Consider the following 19773-nt stretch of genomic DNA (forward strand, 5'->3'; position numbering starts at 1 on the left):
CAATCTGTAAAATAATGTTGAACTCTTTTACACCAACTTAAAACGACCTTGATTATATGCTCTATCACTACACGTTGCCTGTTTTATAATCCTTTGTGTTTTAACAGTTTTGATCAATCACCTTTATCCGTTGGCATGGATACAAATGCTTCATATGGTGATGTGCTATTCTAAATGCAAAGGCGTCTATGTCCATTAAAGAATGAAGCATGTGAGGGGAAAGTTTGTTGTTGGTTCTCTAAACACAACCAAAAGGGCCAGCTTAACAACACAACATTCTGGGAATTAAACCGATGTGTCCCTAAGAAAATTAAACTTTCATTATGCCAGTAAAATATAGAAAGTTTAAGGATGATAGATGGTTTATAATATATAACGATGAATATGTGGGTTAGTCTACCTCTTGATCCCATGTATTGAAAACTATTTGTGCTCACAAAAGTTAAGATGTCTTGGTGTCAAATTTCTGTTTAATTTTGTGTGGGGATGCAGTTTCTGCACTCACTTCAAATTGAGCTCTGTTTTAGCATGCACAGAATGAAGAAAATTGATCTCGAGGCCCGTTCAGTCTGCTAATATCCATTGAATAATGCTTGCTTGTGCTCTATTCTTTATATTGGCTGTTCTACTTTTCTCTGGCTGCTGTGGTACCATTAATTAGGTTTCCAGTGAACTAAGGCTACAGGTGGGATGCCATCCGTTCTGTACTGTTGAAGTGCATCTGAGGCAAATGATGTTGGTTGGTGATACCCCTGTATATAAATAATAATCACTACCAGAATGAAGGTGCTCCCCTCAGTCTTGAGTGAAGACACTGATTCGGTTGCCTACATCTTGGATATGTCTTCGCATGCTACACAGCATTCATGTATAATGCAAAGATCAGGTTTTTAATAACATCTATTTTTCATTTCAGGGAAACCTTAATGAGCTAGGGAAGTTGTTAATGCAGGGATCTTTCAACGTATGGACGGAACATAAAAAGGGGCATTCAAAAGTGAAGGATTTAGCTCGGTTTAAACCCATGCAACGGCATCTGTTCCTCCACGAGAAGGCCGTGCTGTTCTGCAAGAAGAGGGAGGAGAACGGAGAAGGCTATGAAAAGGCACCGTCTTACAGCTACAAACATTCCCTAAAAGTAAGTTGGCGGTGCAGTGAGGATTTGAGTACAGCTATAGGCAGGGGCATTAGTACTAGAGTGCATTGAAAGGAGCATCCTAGTAAATCAAATGAAGTGATGAAGCTGTGGGTGACTGGCGTATTTCTGCTCACCCATCCTACACTCCTTTTGATCCCATGGCAACCTAAACAATACAAGAGCGCACATCTGTAACCTGATTTCATTGCTTCTCTCTATCAACTGGCTTATTCCCAGGCAGTGGCCGAGGCCGTGCCTATGCTGAAAAAGCCTACTGCTTGCAATAACAATCCCTCTTTCTAAAGACGTTTCTCTCATCTGCCCCATCGCCCTAAATTCCTTGAGAGAGTTGTCTTTAACTGCATCTTCATCTATCTTGTGCAAAATATGCTCTGTGGGCCCCTCCAATCTGGGGTTCGTAGCAGAAACTCTACGAAAACCGCAACTCGCCAATGTCTCCACATTCTTTCCACTGCTCACCTCTCCGTCATCCTCATTCTTTTCTATTTGCCACCTTTGACACAATGACTTCAAGGACACTATTCTTGACTGAGCAGCCCCTTATCTTTCAGATTACCTATTCTCCATCTCCATCTCCTGAGAGGTTAACACCACCCACACCTCCATGCCTGTGTGTTCCCCACAAAGAGCAGTCCTAGGACCACTCCTTTTACACTTGACGCCACTTCCCTTTCCAAACTCATCTCATCCTTTGGCTTCTCTTACCACCTCTCAGTTCTCCACTTACCCTGGATATTTCAGAGAGAATTGCCATCTGCAGCTCCACCATTCATCACTGGATGGCACCACACTGTGTGATGAACTCTTCTGAAATGTATAGCATTTTTCTCCCCATCTTCATTGCCAACTCCACTCTCACATTCCTGATTTCCTTTCTTCCATACCTCCTTGGGGTCCTCGTTAACAGTGGGCTTAAACTAAATTACTGCCAATGGGGTAAGTCACAATCCACCTTATAAATAACAAGATGATCTGCCTTCACTTAACCCCAGCTTCTTCCAAAACTCTAATCTGCACCTTGGTCTTCAGCAAACTTGATTACTGCTTCCACTTGCTCCTGTGACTCTGCACCTACTCTTCTAATGGATTCCTTCCTGCCAAAGATTCCTCCTCTATGATAGTGCATTTCCAAAACAGCTGACTTTCAGAAACGTTTCCACCGCTCGGGGGCGCAGCACGGCTCTGCATTGATTCTGCTCGCCGCCACCACGCACCTGCTCCTTAACACCTAGGTCCACACACCCTGCACTCCCCAACCTACCTGAGACTCTGTGATCTGCTCCCCACTGTCTTCCCCCCCACCTCCTTAGTTGGGTGCCGATCCCTTGCTGCCAATTGCCCATTCTCACCCACCCCTGTTAGCGCCCTGCTCCTTTTTTTCTTTTCTTACCTCATTGTGTTCCTGATTGTAAAGCGCTCCATTACTAACCGAAGCTAGGTCTGCGCTCAATATATATACCATAATAATAGTAATAATGATCATAATAATGTGATGTTGAGGGCCAGGATGTACTCATTTCCTTTTTTCCCCCTCTCTGTTCAATTCAAGAAGACTGCTTTTCAAATGTGTTACTTTGTCATGCTGAATCCTGCAAAGCCTCGGGTGGGCTTCAAGCCCTGAGCAAATTGCAGACAGATGCCTGTTGCTGACCCTCACAGGATTTATTTGTGCTGTTTGGTGGGAGGATCACAAGCCCTGGGTTGCGGGTCTTGTCACTCCATGCATCTAAAGGCACTCAACGAGCATGCTGCAAAGCTCTTCACTTTCTCCCACAAGGATGGCAAAAGGGATGACGGAACTCCTTCAAGATCTGTGGGTGCAGAGTGGACAGAAGAAGAGATCACGACCGGACGGATAAAAAGAATCGCTGCAAGAGGTCCTGCTCTGCCAGCAATTCCCCTTGGCAAATTCTTTTTTTTTCCTCGAGGAAAAATCACAGCTGCTGGTACTCCTCTGAAGATACGGTTCCACAGATACCATTCCCACCCAATACTCCACTCCAGAGGAATGGGAGGCATTTAGGCTGAAAATGATTGACCTCTTTGTGAAGGCCCTGCCACCAGTGGCTTTGGCCTCGGCGTGGACCATGCCCACGTGGCCTACTGCGATTGGATATGCTGGCAAGGACCTCTCATGGGACTGCAGGCCTATGGGATCGGCCATGATTCCCAAGGATGCTGATCCACCCTGCGTCAGCCGTCTCCATCCTCGGACACTAAGGGACTGATGCTGGCTAAGTCAACCGGAAGCACCAATATTTTTCAGTTGTATGCTCTGCCCCTAATGGCACTTATGTTGAAGAGGACTGCAATCTTTGATGAGGGGGGTTACTCTGTCCCTTTTGGACTGGAAGCCCTCTACTCAAGGGAAGTAAGATTTCCTGGAGTAATTTTACGCTGAGGTAGGGGAATTGTTAGAGCTGGCCTTGTACTCCAGCTAACAACCTAGACACCTCCGCACAGGTGGACATCTTACTAATGCCGACACCAGGAAATCCTCAAGTTTCTTTCCAGAAGTTGATTGCTAACGTGGTTGAAATGCTGGGCTTGTCACCAACTAGGTGAAAGTAATTTTGAACTGACAGACATTCTTGATGATGGTCCAATAAGAGGCCTTACTGCCTTTCCTCCTGGCGGTGGAGGCCTGGGAGAAACCAGCATGTGTCTTCACAGTAGACAGACACCTGGCCCAGAAGCACCGTCAGGTGCCATGGGGTCCTGCCTTCCAGTCCATTCAATCCTCTGGGACAGAGAGCTTGTTGGCCTAGGTTGCAAGTGCCAACCTAAAGACGTCCCTGCGTTCCCTCTTTGCCCTCTGACAGAGAGAGCAAGAGAATGGATACATAGGGTAGGAAGGTCTTTGTCTCAGGCAGCCCTGTCCTAAGGGTGATGAATGCTTCCTGTGCCCTGGCCAAGTTTTATTTCAGCCTCTGGTCGATATATTAGAGTCTGCTGATATCCTACAGGCCGGGGCCATAAGAGTGGGCGTCTGTTCCCTACCCTGGGATGGTTGAGAGGTGGATTGCCAGATTTTACATTCTGGTGTGGACATGGCAGACTGTGTTACCCAGGCGATGGCCACTGCAACTGTAGTAAGGAGACACTCCTAGAATGTAACCTCAGGGTTTGTCCATCAAAATCAAACAAAGCTCATGGGTATAGCTTTTGCCCTAAAAAGGTTCAAAAGGTGACGATTCCCTACAGTGATGCCAGTCCTCAAAGGCCATGGCTAAGTTCTTGGGCTTGACTGTCCTGCAGCCCTCATCTTCTGCTAGTAGATAAAGGTGATTTTATACCCTTTCCATCCTATGATAATGTGGAAGAGTATAGGAGCCCGCTGGGAAACAGCAGCCATGCTGCCCCCCACTCTGAGGAAGAGGCTAGAGTGCTCTCCACTGCCACTCTCCACTATCATGATGCCCAAGAGTTCACCTCCCAATCACAGCATAGGCTCACACTCCCACACTTTCCCTGCCACACTCCGCCCAGCCAGCCTAGCAGCTCTCTTTATAGTCCTCACTATAATGGCCCCTAGACCTCCCCACATACACCAGCACACCTAACTCAGCACCCGGCACTAAATTCACATGCCACAGCACCAGACTATAACATCACACAGTCTCAGCCGCCCAGCCTAGCTATCAGACTCCCCAATCTCAGAAATTGATCCCTTCCAAGGTATTTACTCTGCTCACCCCCACCCATCACGACTAGAAATACCAGATTAGGCACCCGCACCGCACCACCACCCCACACTAAGATGAGCAAACGCACTGCCCCTCCCTCCCCACCACCCCAACTTGCCTCTACTCTACCTCGCACTAAGTCCTTCATTACCACACACCACAACAAGCACACTTCACCCCATACTAGTATAAACAAAAATATCAAAGGTACACAATACCCATCTCTCAAATTTGCACTACTAAACATACGCTCCCTACCTGCACATGCCCTAGAGATAAATGATCTACTATCCACACATAATCTGGATCTACTATGAATCACAGAAACCTGGCTCAATGATGCCTCCTGCCCAGCCATCGCACTAGCCCTACCCCCAGGCTACACCATCCTTAGGCAAGATGGACAGGATAAGATTGGAGGGGGAGTCGCCCTCATCCACAAAGAGTCTCTGTCCATTAGACTAGCAGACCATAGTACATGGGGTGGAAATGCTGAGATCCTATCAGCCAAGTTTACGCTCTCCCCCAATAATCTAATCAATATCCACATCCTATATAGACCTCCCAGACTCCCAGCAGACTTCCAAGAGCACCTCTCCCACTGGCTCAGCAACATTAAAAAATCTTCCAAAATCCTGCTATTAGGAGACCTAAATTTAGGATACAATGATCCAAAGGATAAATTCGCCAGAACCCTAGCAAAAGAACTCGCAGACCTAGGATTCTCCCAAGGAGTCCTCACTCCAAAGGCTGCACCCTTGACTGGGTCTTGGATCACAACTGCGCGTCCAACATTAACTCAAACACCGCCCTCCTGTGCATTGAATTCAGTATCCCCACTAACGCCGGACCCAAGACTCTCACCCACGCACCACCTGCCATAACAAGAAGTTCTAAAAAAACTCAACGCAGACACCCTGCAACCCTACCTTAAAAACCCCTGCCTAGCACCACCTTTCTCTCAGGACCCAAATATACTATCAGCTATCTTTAATGATACTCTCACCAATGCCATAAATTCCATAGCCCCACTTGAAAGCAAGAAAGAAAAAAAATAATTTCACTGCAACTCTTGGTTCTCGGATGAACTCCAAACCCTCCGAGCACAAAAGCGTCAGTCACTAAAAAACTGGCAAACGGATCCCAGTGACCGAAATAAGAGCCTTTGCAAACAGATAGCCCTCCAATATAAAAAAGCCATCTTAGTAGCAAAATCCAACTCCTTCAATGATATGATTTCAAAGTCCAATTTCCAAGCTAAAGAATTATTCACAATCTTTAATGAACTAGTCAAACCCCCGGCTACCGCAGACGAGCGAACTAAAGACAAAGCCTGGTGAGCTAGCGTTCAGTCCACCATGCTAAACAAAATAAAACTCCTCCAGAATAAAATCCAAAACCACTGCGAAGCCCTCCCAAACCAAAAAGCTAACTGCCCTATACAAGACAAGTGTAGTAACTTCAATCACGCTCAATTCTCCTTTAGAGACGTCACTGAACCGGAGGTCCTTAATCTCATCAAAAACCTCAAACCATCTCTCTGCAAAGCAGACATATGCCTCCCAAAATCATCAAGGAATGCGCTAACGACCTAGCACCCTTGATTACTGCCTTCATTAACGCATCATTCCAAACAGGAACTGTCCCAAACGATCTCAAGGAAGCCTGGGCCCTACCTCTACGGGACCCACTTCACTGTGCAAACTGACCATAAGCCCTTAAAGTGGCTGATGAACATGAAGGGAGAGAATCCAAAGTTGCTTAGGTGGTCCATAAGTCTACAAGGCTTTGACTTCACTATTGAGCATAGGCCAGGTGTCCAACATAGCAATGCTGTTGGGTTGTCCAGAATGTTTCACCGACCCTGTCCTTAGCCTGGGAGGGGCGAGTGTTAGGAAAGATTTCATAATTGTAGGTAATTTTCCTTCCATGTGGCAATCCCCAAACTTTTTGCTGTTGTTTTACACCCTGATCTAGACTTTGCCAGAGAAGCACAGCCTTACGCCGCACTCCTCTGGGCTTTTCGCTCACTTCGCACGGGGAAACTGACATGCCCTTAAGACAGTCAGTAACGGGAAACGTCGTTTTCCGTAGTTCTTTTCTCATGTTGCAGCTTTCGCGCAACATGGCACAAGAGGGCACTGTAAGCAAAGTTACTGCACTCTTGGGTCTCTAGTCATTCTACAGGCCCTAGAAACTTTCGATGGATTTATAACAAATTGTGCAAGTATGTCACGGACGGGACTGGTGGCAGCTATCGTTTCTTTGTGTTTTGAACTGCCTTTTGCCCTGTTAACCGCGTTTAGCCAAAAGAGGTGGCCTGGCTTCCAAAATGGCCAGACCACAAGGTTCTTTGTCCTGTCCGCTGACCGTCTTGCCCCTTCCCCTTCCCCAGGTCGAGCCGACCCGGGGCCATCCTTATTTGGGCATTTACTTTCCCGTGAAACACAGATGCTTTCGCGGGCTTCTACAGGCCTGGTGTGAACCTTCAGGATGTGGGCTGGGATGTTTGGTCCCAATACACATCCTGGGTGCCAGAGAGTCTAGTATGTCTTGAATGCCTGGGACCACCGTGGTCCATGATAGGTCCACGTATGGTGTGAGTGTTTTGTGAGCAGATCTCCCATTGGGTCCTCTCCGTTTTGGCGCGAAGGGAACTCTGGATAAGAGGAGGCTGGAAACACCACTACCATGTCGATCTCCTGAGTTCTCACGAACAAAGGATAAGGAGCCAAGTATCCTGCAACTAAAAAGCTGAGTCGAGGAATCACTGGTTACCCGCTGAAGGTTTGGCACCCTGCACTGCTGTCGTCCTGTGAGACCCCTCTGCCTCTGATCGAACGAGAAGGTCTGCAAAGGCGTTTTGACCCTTTAGAATAGTGGGAACAACTATTCTCGGCATCTTCACCAAATCCTGTATGTAAGCCTTCGGAAGCGTCCCTGGGCCATCCAGTGGACTGACCAGCCTACACAGGAACCTTGCTCTGTCACCGCCATCTGGCTTACTGCTAATCCCGTGTCCTCGGCACTCTCACACGATTCGTACACTTGGCGTGCCCAGGTCTGAAGTGAGACGTGTGCTTTGGGACCGGAATACACGCGGTTGCGGAGTTGCCCTGCTGTGGTGACAACCTGTGCGTGTTTGCTGCATTTGGGACACCCTCGACCCGGACTCCTGCTGTCGCGGAATCTACACAGCGTCGAGACATCCTGCTGATCGCATCTGAACCTGCCAGTACCGAAACTGAACCGGAGAAGCCTGGGTCTGCCTGCATCGGGGACCGGTGAGTAGTCAATACCCTAACCGGTTGCCCACCCGCAGGAGCCTGTGGCTTTCCATCGCTGTCGTAAACAGCAACCCTTTTCCGCACTCACGCCCTGCTTCTACCCACAAGTGGAGGCCACGCTTGAGTAGCAGGGAACTGTTCATCATTGTTTTGTTCACCTCTCTGAACTGCCTGATTTCCCTGAAGATACTCCCCTTTGCCCGTTGGCACCTGCGTGTGCAGGTACTTTTGAGCACAAGGCTCCACTCTTCGTAGGGCTCGGACTTCCTTCTAGTTAGACCCAGTTCAACATCAGAGGCCACCTAACGATTACTTGCACTGCCTGTTTTCCTCCCCATCTAGGTGGTCTGCATATTTCGTGCTTCTAATTCCTTAGACATCTTGGTCTTGTATATATATTGTATTGCTTGTGATGTGTTGGTTTATGGGAGTTTTACCGTGATTCTTTACTATGGTCGATGTTACAAAGGCCTAGTAATAAATGTCTATATTTTTAATATAACCCCTGTCTGGAGTAATTTGTAAGCGTCCTTGCTTTGTGTGCTCATTGCGGGCTCTCAGTCACCCTCACCCCTCTTGAGACCTAGTCTTGACCGCCGCCATCGCTACCCTGATTGGTCTGGCTTGTCCAGAGGTTACCCTGTTCCAAGAAGCTAGGCTGGCCTTCTGAACCTCTGCCCCTCCAGGACAGAGTTCAGGAATCCATCTTAACAGCGGCCACTTCTAAAAAAGGCCACACTTGACCCGGCGCGACCTAACAACTACAGACCAATAACGACAGTCCCGTTCCTCTTGAAAATCCTGGACAAAGCTGCTCGCAACCAGATTCAATCATACATAGAAGCTAATTCCATACTAGGCAAAAGGCAATCTGGCTTCCGCGTCGGGCATGGAACAGAATCTGCCTTATTCTAAAAAATCAAATCTCACAGATCATGGACACAGGCAAACCTGCCCTCCTCCTCCTCGATATATCAGCAGCCTTTGACCTGGTAGATAACCAAACACTTAGAACCCACCTCATTCATGCAGCCCATTTCTCTAAACAAGCAGCATCCTGAATCACATCCTTCCTCGAAGGAAGAGCCATGAAGGTCTTCTCCGACACAGCAAATGCAGATCCCACTACTATAAACTCCGGTGTCCCCCAAGGATCATGTACAGCCTCCACCCTCTATAACCTCTTCACAAAACCCCTTTTCGACCTACTTGATTCCTTGGGTGTTGCATATACAAACTATGCAGACGACACCCAAGTACTTTTACCTCTATCAGGACTCTATCACCAAAACGCCACTGCCCTTCACAACATCTATGCTACTATCCAAGCCTGGATGACAATTAACAGCCTCTGTCTTAATGGGGAGAAGACTGAAATTCTCATCCTTGGGCAGAAAAACACAATAACGAAGCTCAGCCCCCAATACGCCAACTTCAACATAGACCGCTCAATCATCTCTGTATCATCCTCCGTCAAGACTGTGTTCACATTGACGCTAATCTATCGATAAACAAACAAGTCAGCCGCATAACCTCTGCATCAGCGTTCAGCACCAAACTCATCAATGCCATTAAACCCTACCTATCCACCCACAACCGCTTGGCCATAGCCAGAGCAACTATATGCACTAAACTTGATTACTGCAATGCTCTCGTAGCTGGCACCTCCTCAAAAAACATTCACAGACTGCAAACCACTCAAAACAATGCCCTCAGAGCCGCTATGAGCATCCCTAGAAGAGACCATATATCCCATGCCAGAGGTGCAGCACGGTGGCTTCAGGTCAAAGACCGAATTACTCTGAAAATCCTCACCATCACTCACAGATGCATCAACAATACTGCTCCCACATACCTATCTGAAGCAATATCAAGGACCACTTCCATTCGCCCCACCAGAGCTCAGTACACCAACCAGCTACACATACCACGCGTCAAGAGAGCCACAGCTGGAGGTCTAGGCTTCTCCTATATTGCACCGAAACCTTGGAACTCTCTCCCCGCCACCCTTAGAGCTGAAACTTCCATTGGTTTTCCCCAGCAACCTCAAGACCACTTTCCTCAACTAGCATTGCGACCTCCTCCTCTACTCCTGTCATGTATTTTGTAATATAAACAGAAATGTAATATAACTATATTGTAACCTTATATATATATATATGTTGCTCATGACCATGTAACTAAGCTTTGTACTGTAACAAGTGCCACGATGTCCTCGCTATATAAATATGAATAAAACAAAACAAACAAAAAGGTTGGGCCTCCGCTTCAGCCTCTGTAAAGACAACTTTCAACACCACTCGCCAGTGAGGGAGAATGTCCTAGTTCAGTGATGAGTGACGTTGCTGCCGGTCCAACACTTGGACCTTGCAGGTTGTGTAGCAGGTTTTTGGTCTCCCCTTTCACAATGCCCTGCAGGCCATCCTTCTACCAATTCCATTTTGCCTTTGCCCCTCTTTTGCTGGAGGAGGTTTGTCTACTTCTGACAAAAGGCACAATAGAATAGGTGCCTCTTTTGTAACACTTTACTTTCTGAAAAAAAAGGCTCAGACATAAGCCCCATCTTGAATCTGAAGCTCTTGAATTTGTACCGGGGCAAGGACAAGTTCAAGATGGTGACTCTGGCCCAGAGCCTCCAGGCCCTCGATCTGCAGGACTGATTGGTGTCCCTGGAACCGTACTTCAGGACGCCTACTTCCATGTGCCGCTTCCTCTCAAGCACAGGAAGTCTCTAAGGTTTGTGGTGGGTGTGTTCCACTATAAAGACCCTGCCATTTGGTCTGTCTTCAGCACCCAGGATCTTGACCAAGCTCCCGGCAGTGCTTGAGGCATGCCTCAGGAGAAAAAGCATACATGGCTTCCCTTACCTGGATAACTGGCTTACCCCCTGCCACCCATCAGGCGTTGGCCCATTCTTGAAATGCTGGGGTGCTCACCTGCTAGCTCTGATGGTGAATGAACTGTGGTGCCCCTCGGAGTCAAGGGAATACATCGGCTTGCTGGGATTGAGGGCAATCCGGATGGCCTTGCCTTCGTCCAATCTGTGAAGGGCAAGTGTGTGCTGAAGAACAGCACAGTTGCCATTTAACACGTTAACAAAAGAGGTGGTGTAGATGCCTTACTTCTATGCAGAGAAGCAAAGCGCCTGTGGTTCTCGTGCTCTCGAGAACAGGTCTATGACAGTGGCCTATGTAGCTGCGACGGAGAGTGTCTTTGCAAATGCCTGGAGCAGACAGATTTCAGCCTCACACGGGTGAAGGCTCTGCCAGGAAGTTCTGGAAGAGATCTTCTCTCATTTTGAAACTCCTCAGGTGGACCACTACGCTTCCAGGGTTAACATGAAGTTAGTTGTTCTGCTCCACGGAATTTCTTTGGTGGGGAGCTCTGGGAGACTGCTAGTTCTCAGATGAATTGCACCTGTTTTGGGGCCATGATGATTATAATCGCTCCAGACTGGACCCAGAGGATGTCGTACCAGGAGCTCCTGGACAGGTCTAACTGCCCCCTTAGTTGACTCCCAACGAGGGTGGACCTTCTGAGGGGTGGGCCCTTCACCCAAACCTCAACAGCATAGCCTTGGTGCTTTGCTGCCGAGTGGCTGGATGTGCTATTCTCAGCTGTGAGGCCTGCATCTAACTCAGTGTATTCCTGCAGGTGGAATACATTCTTAACTTGGTGCTGGGCAGGGACGCCGTTAAAGGGGTCGGGAGGGGCTATAGCCCCGGGTCTTTTGGTTGTAGCCACTGATAGAAGCTCAGGACCAACAACCAAATGGCTAGCCCCCAGCACAGATGAGTAGTTTGAAGGCACACATGCTGTAAACATGAATTCTTGCATGAAAATGTAATTTAGGAGCACAGAAGCGCTGGAAGCGTTCTGTCGCCGTTTTCCTCACAGGGCCCCAAGCCAGTGTTTATTTTCCTGATGACACTCCATAATTATTGCTATCCTGACCTCAGGCTCCCTGTGCTGTTTCCTACTTTCTCACTGTAATACATTTTCTTAATAATCTAGGTAGTAAACTGCCCTCGTCCTAGTGCTTCTATTGTGAATGTGCATCTGTTTGTTTGTGCACCCCCTCCACCTAGCCTTGAGAATACATTGAAAACACATTTCTTTCCAACTCTTCTGCTGGCATTTCTTCAGCTGGCTATTGGCTAAAAGAGATCCAGATCAGAGTCACCCTCAAGAAGTTTGTTTCCCATCTCTTTGTCACAATGGTAATCCCCACCCACCTCAGCTCCCTCCCTCATTTATCACTGACTGCCAGACTCACTCACCAATTTGCTGTCTCACTAGCTGGCACACTCACTCTTGTGCCTGGCCTTTCCCGCCACCCTCCCAAACAAACATTCAAATCTAACAGATGGGGACACAGTGGGTGAAAAATGCACAGGTCCCTTTCCCTTATTTCCAGAAGAATGAACTGATTGTTTGGAACAGACATAGAAGAAAAATACATAAACAATTGGCAATTGGGACCATCCCACCCCCATGAGGAAAAATTGCGAGACATGTGTTATCCTTCAACCTCCTTTGGCTTCCCATCTTTCTGGACCTGCTTGGCGCCAAGTTTAGAAGGTCCATGTGCTCAGGAAGACCTTGCTCCCCAATCAAGCCCTTTCCTGGTAGTCGTGGGGCCGTAAGGTTGCACTCTGTGCTCGAGTTTAGACACTATGACTTGAGTTTAGAGACCTGGCACAAAATTCTTTTAAGTGACCGTTTAGTCCACGGACACTGGTCAGAGGGCAAGAATCTGCCTGACGGACGAGCTTGCACCATCCACATTCACTAGGCCACCATCTGGGGCACCTGTTTGTTCCCTACTGATCCCCCACAAATGTCATCTTTCTTTGCACGTGTTCTTCCCCTTACTTTCTCTCCCCCACTGAGTACTCTGCTTTCCCTTTGCCCGGGACTGCTTCCTTGCTTCCAGTGCTCCCACCACCCTTGCCTCTCTGTGCCCCTGCTCTGCATCGGCCCCTTGTCAACACTCCTTTGCTTGGTCTGCTCTCTTTCTGAACCCCCTTTTTCCTTTGCTTTGTTTTTCCCAAAATGTGAGCGTGTTAACCGCAATTCTTTTGGGAAGAGAAGGTCGCTAATCACAGTAATGGCCATCTAAGTGGATGGCCTTTACGTGCCTGGTAATGGCCCACCCCCTCGGTAATCCACTTGCCTGGCATATTTTGGTCAAGTCGTTACCAGCCAGTAAGGCCCGCTGTGGCAGCAATTATCGCTTACATGTGATAAATGCTTTAGTGATCGGTAACTCAATGTGAGCCTCCCTTTATCATAAAAAAATCAATGCCTGCTTTAGCCACTGTGTTAAACTGCCTTCCAGTGGGTAACGCCAGTAATGAGGGACATACGCAACATAACTAGCAATTTATGTAGTCCGTCAACACAGACACTCGCAGAACCTACCACAGCAAGCATCAGCAAATCCAACAGATCGGTCTATGCAAATGTAGCAGTAAGCAGCTTTGCAAAGACAGCCTTTATGGCTTTGCCAATGGTTGTTCTTAAATGGTCTCCCGAAGACAGGCACAGGCTAAGCTAATAACGTGTGCTGGTGACTGACCCACAGACTGCAATACTTAAGGATGACAGCCCTCCATGTTCATATTTCAATAATGGACTGTGCTAAGCACTGAATTCTGCAAGTAGTGACATGTCTGCGCTACTCACAGACGAACCCGCTGTTTACAGAGGCCTTGTGCCAGCTCTGCTGATGACACCTTTACTGAGCTGCATCACAGGTATGTAGTTTGTACTACATGTGATGCTATCTCATGAGCGTCCATGAAATGGGCTGGATGACCCAATGCAATTTTAATTACTGGCAGTACTAACCATTGTTGCTGTATATATCGAAGAACAGCATTGACTTCTGACCTTTTCTATCCATGTGAGGTTTAAAAAGTGGGAATGACTGCACTTTCAGGCGAATTTGATAGAATTCGCCTAGAGGATAAAGTACTTTTTGTCTATTACACAGAATAAAGGGCCCCCACCATTGTAGAAACTAAACTTGTACAATATCAGCTCAGGATACAATAGCCTTGCACGACATGTGAACTCTTGCTGCTCTAGTATTATTATGAACATATTTAGGGTATTTATTGAGCTCAGACCTAGCTACTGGAAGCAACAGAGCCCTTTAGGTCTTAATTGTTTTGCTTGCATGCCGCACAAAGGCAAGCTCTTAATTTTACTAGTAAAATGGTAAATTGTTTGCGATTTTGGTATTATACAGTTTGTTACATTATATTTGACCTGTTTTTTTTAAATGGTTTCTATGTGAACCCAATCCAGTATCTGTGTACAGTTCAGAGTTATTGCAAAGAATCATATTTGTTTTGTATTATGAATTTTTTAACTTATATGTATTAACAATTGGCTAATCTATTTTGTAATTAGGGTATCGGGTAATTGCGGCAGAAATGTTGCTGGTAAAAAATCGCGGCAAAAATGCTGTGGTTTTCCCGGTAAAGGTGTACCCCATTAGACCATTTGAGCGCAGCAGGGGTTGCGTGGAATTGTGGCGATTTTTAAGACATGGAACCGTAATTAGAAATGCGTCTTCCATTTTTACTGCAGTATGTTTTGTCCACACTGCATATCTACTAAATGCAACTCACACAGTAATGGAATAAATCCACAAATTCTGTTGTTAAAAAACTAGTTGGAATTGGAAATGATTTTAGTTTGTTAGTAATGTTCTATTGGGTATTTGTATCTCGCCTGCTGGCCGCAGCTGATTGGTGGTACACTATTCGATAGCCCTTTAGATCACTAAGAAACGTATGTACTTTTCTGGTCATTTTGAACAAATCGTGCTGAAATGTGATTTCAACAGGGTTTTTCAAATTCTTTTCACTGGGGTGGGGTCCCCACCCCGCCCCTCCAAATCCTCCCTTAGCCCTCCAGGTAAAAGTTTAGGCTTGCTCGCTCGCTGCGCTCACTCTCTACATTCTATAATTGCATTAATTATGTCCCACCACTTTTTAAGCCTACATGCTACCCCCTGTCAGTTTGTCAGCCCACCACCCAGCAGCAAGCAACTGTATGGCTAATGTGGCCAACAGGTAGCTCTCTAGCCGCTGCTTAAATACAATTTCTCAGTCCACAGCAGGCTTTTCTGTCTTTCATAACCTCAACAAGTATTACCTAGGACTATTGGATGAATGCTTACGCTTTGGAGTGCCCCTATATTTACATCTTAGCACAGTACTATGAGCAGTATGGTATGCAATATTAAAGCTCGAAAGCGTGATGTGGCGAGTGCGTTCATATGATATAGTTATGTAAACTCTAACCTCAGGTCTTTTACAGCTGTTCCCTTTCTTCTGTCACACATCTTGTGTTTTGGAATTTCTGCTCTCTTTGGCCCAGAGGGGCCTACAGATTGTCAGTGTGAAGGGTTACCTGGCCGCTATGTCTGTCCCTGAGCACGTCTGTTCCAGTGTTATGCAGTTTTTGCAGACATTGTGCAATTAGTTTCCTCCATGCCAGTTTGTTTTTTCGCTTAAGATTTGAATTTAGTTTTAACCTTTGTTATAGGCGCTCTGTTTAAGCCAATTCATTCATGTTCTTTAAGGTTGCTCACCCTTAATGTGATATTTCCCGTGGTCCTCACTTTCTCAAGGCGGGTGAGCTAGCTCCAGGCATATCTGTTAAGCCTCCCTATTTGTTTTTTTTCTCCAAAGAGAAGCTGATGTTGAGAGTGAGACCAACATTCCTTCCGAAGGTGGTCTCGGACTTCTCTCAAAAGATCCACCTTCCGGGGGTTCTTTCCTCCACCTCATCCTACAAGGTTGAAGAGTGGTTCCATCAGCTGGACCCGGTGCAGGCCCTTGGCTACTATGTCTCTCAGACCAGGGACATCAGGAAAGATGACCAGCCTTTTGTGGGATATGCTGCTGCCCATGCCAGCATGGCTATGATTAAATAGACCCTGTCAAGGTGGATCCATCCTCGGCATCTCGGAATGTCCCTGTGGATTTTAGGGCTCGGCCAACCAGAGGCCTGGTAGCCACCTCTGCTTTGCCAAGGGGAGGGGGGGGTCCCTGTATCAGACCTTTGTCAAGCAGCTACGTTTCCCTCACTGCACTTGTTTGTCAAACATTACTGCTTGGATTCCCTTTTAAGCAGGTTACACCCTTTTGGCAGTGTGGTTATCCAGAGGTATTTGGTCGAGGTGGTGTCCGCTCACCCGCTTTCCGCCTCTAAATCTACATACTGCTGTGGGAGCCTAGCATAAATGTGAAATCCGTGTGAAGAAAGAAACCATTAGAAGAATAAATTACTTGCCTCTTTATAACATTCTTTCTGAAAGATGTTCCTCACACGTTTTCTTCATCTCCCTCCGAACCTGCCCCTCTTGGCAGCCCTTCTCTGTTCTGCAGGTCTCTCTGAGGTGTAAATGAAGTCATGGGGTGGGCACCTCCACCCTGGCCATCACATCTGGCGCGTGGTGGCCAGGATTTATAGGTATAGGGCACAGCATTGCCGTGCCCCCTGGTGGTGTGAAAGTTTCCAAAAATCAACTGCGCTGGAGAAAGAATATTACAGATGAGGAATCGTCGGAGCAACATCAATCACAAAGAACATTATTTTTATTTATTTATTTATTTTGCATTAGCCAAAAAAAGAAAAACATGACTTTTTACACAAATCGAAAAAATAAAAAAAATAAAATAAAAGAACATTTCTGGATCATGACATTAAAACATTGGTTAACTAATTCATACAGAAATATTTTCTCCTTTTTTTTGTAAAAAGAAATCCTAAAAGGAATAAATAAACAAGGAAATTAAAAACAAATTCAACTGGCCACATATCATTACAATGGAGCATATCATTTAACATTCAGGTTCATATCTCCCTCATTAGTAATCAAATTAAGCACCTTTAACAGAGCACCCACCTCCAAAGTGAGACAAATTTCCATTCCCGAAATCAACCTGTTCCAGAATGCATTTGAGAGGAGCGAATGAGGGTCATGAACAAACCTTTGAAATTTCAGTACTCTCAGGGGCCAAGTTCTCGAACATTCCATCAGCAAATGGCGAGTAGATTGTATGACATTTGCATCACATTTATCTGAGAAATTTGTCCGATTAAACATCCCCCCTGTCAGACATGCAGAATCTCCCTCATTGGGAGTAGATTAAGCCTTAACCTCAAGAAATGCTTCTGTACAACTGAATCAGGAAATTCTCTTGGGTATTTCGGGACCGTTGACCTAGGTTTATCGATTAGAGATGGTGAGGACGATAGTTTTCAAAGTCTCATTTTATCTATAGTCCTAATCCAATCCATACGATGGAGAGCCTCCTTCACTTTCATCGGATTAGAGATTAGACTTCACTCCACTAGCAAAGTACGCAACTTTGAAACACACACACACTCTACAACATAGCTAGATCCTCTGCACTTTGGCATATCGCCAATGCAATGGGTGGCTGTTCATGTAAAATCACTGACTCTTCAAGTTCCTACTATTTATCTTCACATCTAACCATAGCCTACCCACTCATGATCTGGTTGACTGCGTTTCCCTCTGCTTGGCTCTCCGCTCTGCAACTCACTCCCTCTGACCCCTGCCCTGCGTGCACTGCCTTCTGCTCTTCATAGGCTACCCTGACCACTCTACCCGGATGCCAGACAATTGTGTATATATATAAATATATATGAAACTACAGGCCATTTATTAATTATACATTACATTTATGCAGGTCTACCGGCATCAAATGTCGCCTTTTACATGTCACATTCCATTATGACAGAACTACCCATCTTGCCTCCAACAATATAGTCATTGAAACTTTGCAGAGACACCATGGCTGGAAGCTTAGCCTGCAGTCTGTTTCTGCTCTATTTATAGGCTGTCTGGGAAATGTGTTTAACCAATCAAATACAAATGGAGATAAGGAGGCCAGAAATGAGAACAATTAAAGAATTTTATATACCAGAATAAGTTACTTTAATAGTTAAGACTTCTTAAAATGAGTAAATGTCGAAGCAAGAGCACAGAAGTTTGGGCACGTCTCTGGAATTTGACCATGAGGTGCAGAAAAGCACATTCATTATTTCTGTGTTCGGGTTGCTGAGCTGTGAGAATGTATTGAATTTTTTACAGTCCATGGATTTTTGGGCTTATTCTCTCCATTTTGATTTGCAGATGACCGCAGTTGGAATAACGGAAAACGTTAAAGGGGATAACAAGAAATTTGAAATCTGGTACAATGCAAGGGAAGAAGTTTACATTGTTCAGGTAACACAGTGATCTTTAGTCCTCGCGCATGAATTTTCATCTGTAACAGCTGGTCAGAATCGTATCCTATAATTGTTGATGTTTAACTAGAAAATGTAAAATAATTGTTGATGTTTAACTAGAAAATGTAAAGATACAGACGCACGCCTAGAACTGTCCTGGGCAGAACTAGACACTGTGTTAAGTATGCGTGTTGGTAGAACTGAGAAGGGTTTTGAAGTAGAGGACATCTCCCCTCTGAGCACACTCAGGGATTTTTTATGCAAATAGTGCCAAATTTGCAAAACTGTTTTGGGGGTGTGAGAGTAATCTGGTTACAATGTGTCATGGGGAATGAGCCAGGTGGTACAAATTGTACAGAGATCATCTACTTTTGAAAATGAGAACAGTTCTTTAAATTATAGCAGTTGGGAACGTTTCATTTCTTCAGATTATTTTCATGCAATGTGCCAATCTTTATAAGTCTACTTGATGCAAAAACGGGTTCAATCGAAGGAAGAAAAAAAAACTGAATCTAGTGAGAGAAGTGTGGCAACTGGAGAAGAAAAATGAATGCGGAGAGGGAGAGAGGTTCTGGCTGTGAAGTGTAAGTGTGCATAAGCGGTTTTCAGTTGTGCACGTTACTATTTTGGAAGCTGGATCACTGTGGTAAGGGGAGATGTGTTGAATTCAAAGGGTCATGCAGATAAATTGAGGTCCAACAGAAGAGGTACATTGGTAGTGATGCAGGACAAGCAGCATAAAGGCATTAGTATCCTTGGAATTCACGAGGACCAGAATGTAGCGATCCAAATGTTGTCAATTTTCTTGTTTTTTTTACTCCGAACGCGCAGAATGCGTATCCCCTACACTTGCAAAACTTAGTGAATAACAGTGTAAGGCCCACCTTGGTGAGGGGTAACAGCTTAATGTGTCATAGCTGTCTCATTTAACACTTTCTCTGTCAAGGCTATGTGGTAAAATGCGTTTGCTGTCATTCAGGCTGAAATTTGTATTCTCTCTTGTTAGGCTCAAACTCCTGAAATCAAAGCAACGTGGGTTCATGAAATTAGAAAAGTGCTGACTTGCCAATTACAGGCATTCAGAGGTAAATCATGTCTTAATTCCTCTTTGGTTGTGATGTGGTGGCATGCATAGAGAATATTGTTATGCACATAGTTTGCCAAGGTTGCCTACAGTGCATGCATTTGCCTCTTTGCAGAAGCCAGTCAACACAGATCTGTGGACCAGACACACAGTTTGCCTTTGCCCGCTTCTTCAAATACAAGGTAGGCGTATGGCTCTCATGCGGTCTGTCTCCCTCTCACTCAATCTCTTTATTTTCATGTCTCTTTATCACTCTTTTTCTTTATATCACTCTCA

General features: G+C 45.9%; 1 protein-coding gene across 13 annotated transcripts in view; it reads left to right on the top strand.

Moving 5' to 3' along the window:
• The window catches only part of MCF2L (MCF.2 cell line derived transforming sequence like), an 892749-nt gene that overhangs the window by 793096 nt on the left and 79880 nt on the right, over positions 1-19773 (top strand). For all 13 annotated transcript variants that reach the window (XM_069637167.1, XM_069637165.1, XM_069637161.1 and 10 more), the window contains 4 exons: positions 917-1138; positions 18319-18411; positions 19420-19498; positions 19613-19679. In XM_069637167.1, coding sequence (XP_069493268.1) covers positions 917-1138; positions 18319-18411; positions 19420-19498; positions 19613-19679 — 461 coding nt within the window. The remainder of the gene's footprint in view (positions 1-916; positions 1139-18318; positions 18412-19419; positions 19499-19612; positions 19680-19773) is intronic.

The sequence above is a fragment of the Ambystoma mexicanum genome, chromosome 7p, assembly GCF_040938575.1.
Source record: "Ambystoma mexicanum isolate Mex_15411 chromosome 7p, UKY_AmexF1_1, whole genome shotgun sequence".
Lineage (NCBI taxonomy): Eukaryota > Metazoa > Chordata > Amphibia > Caudata > Ambystomatidae > Ambystoma > Ambystoma mexicanum.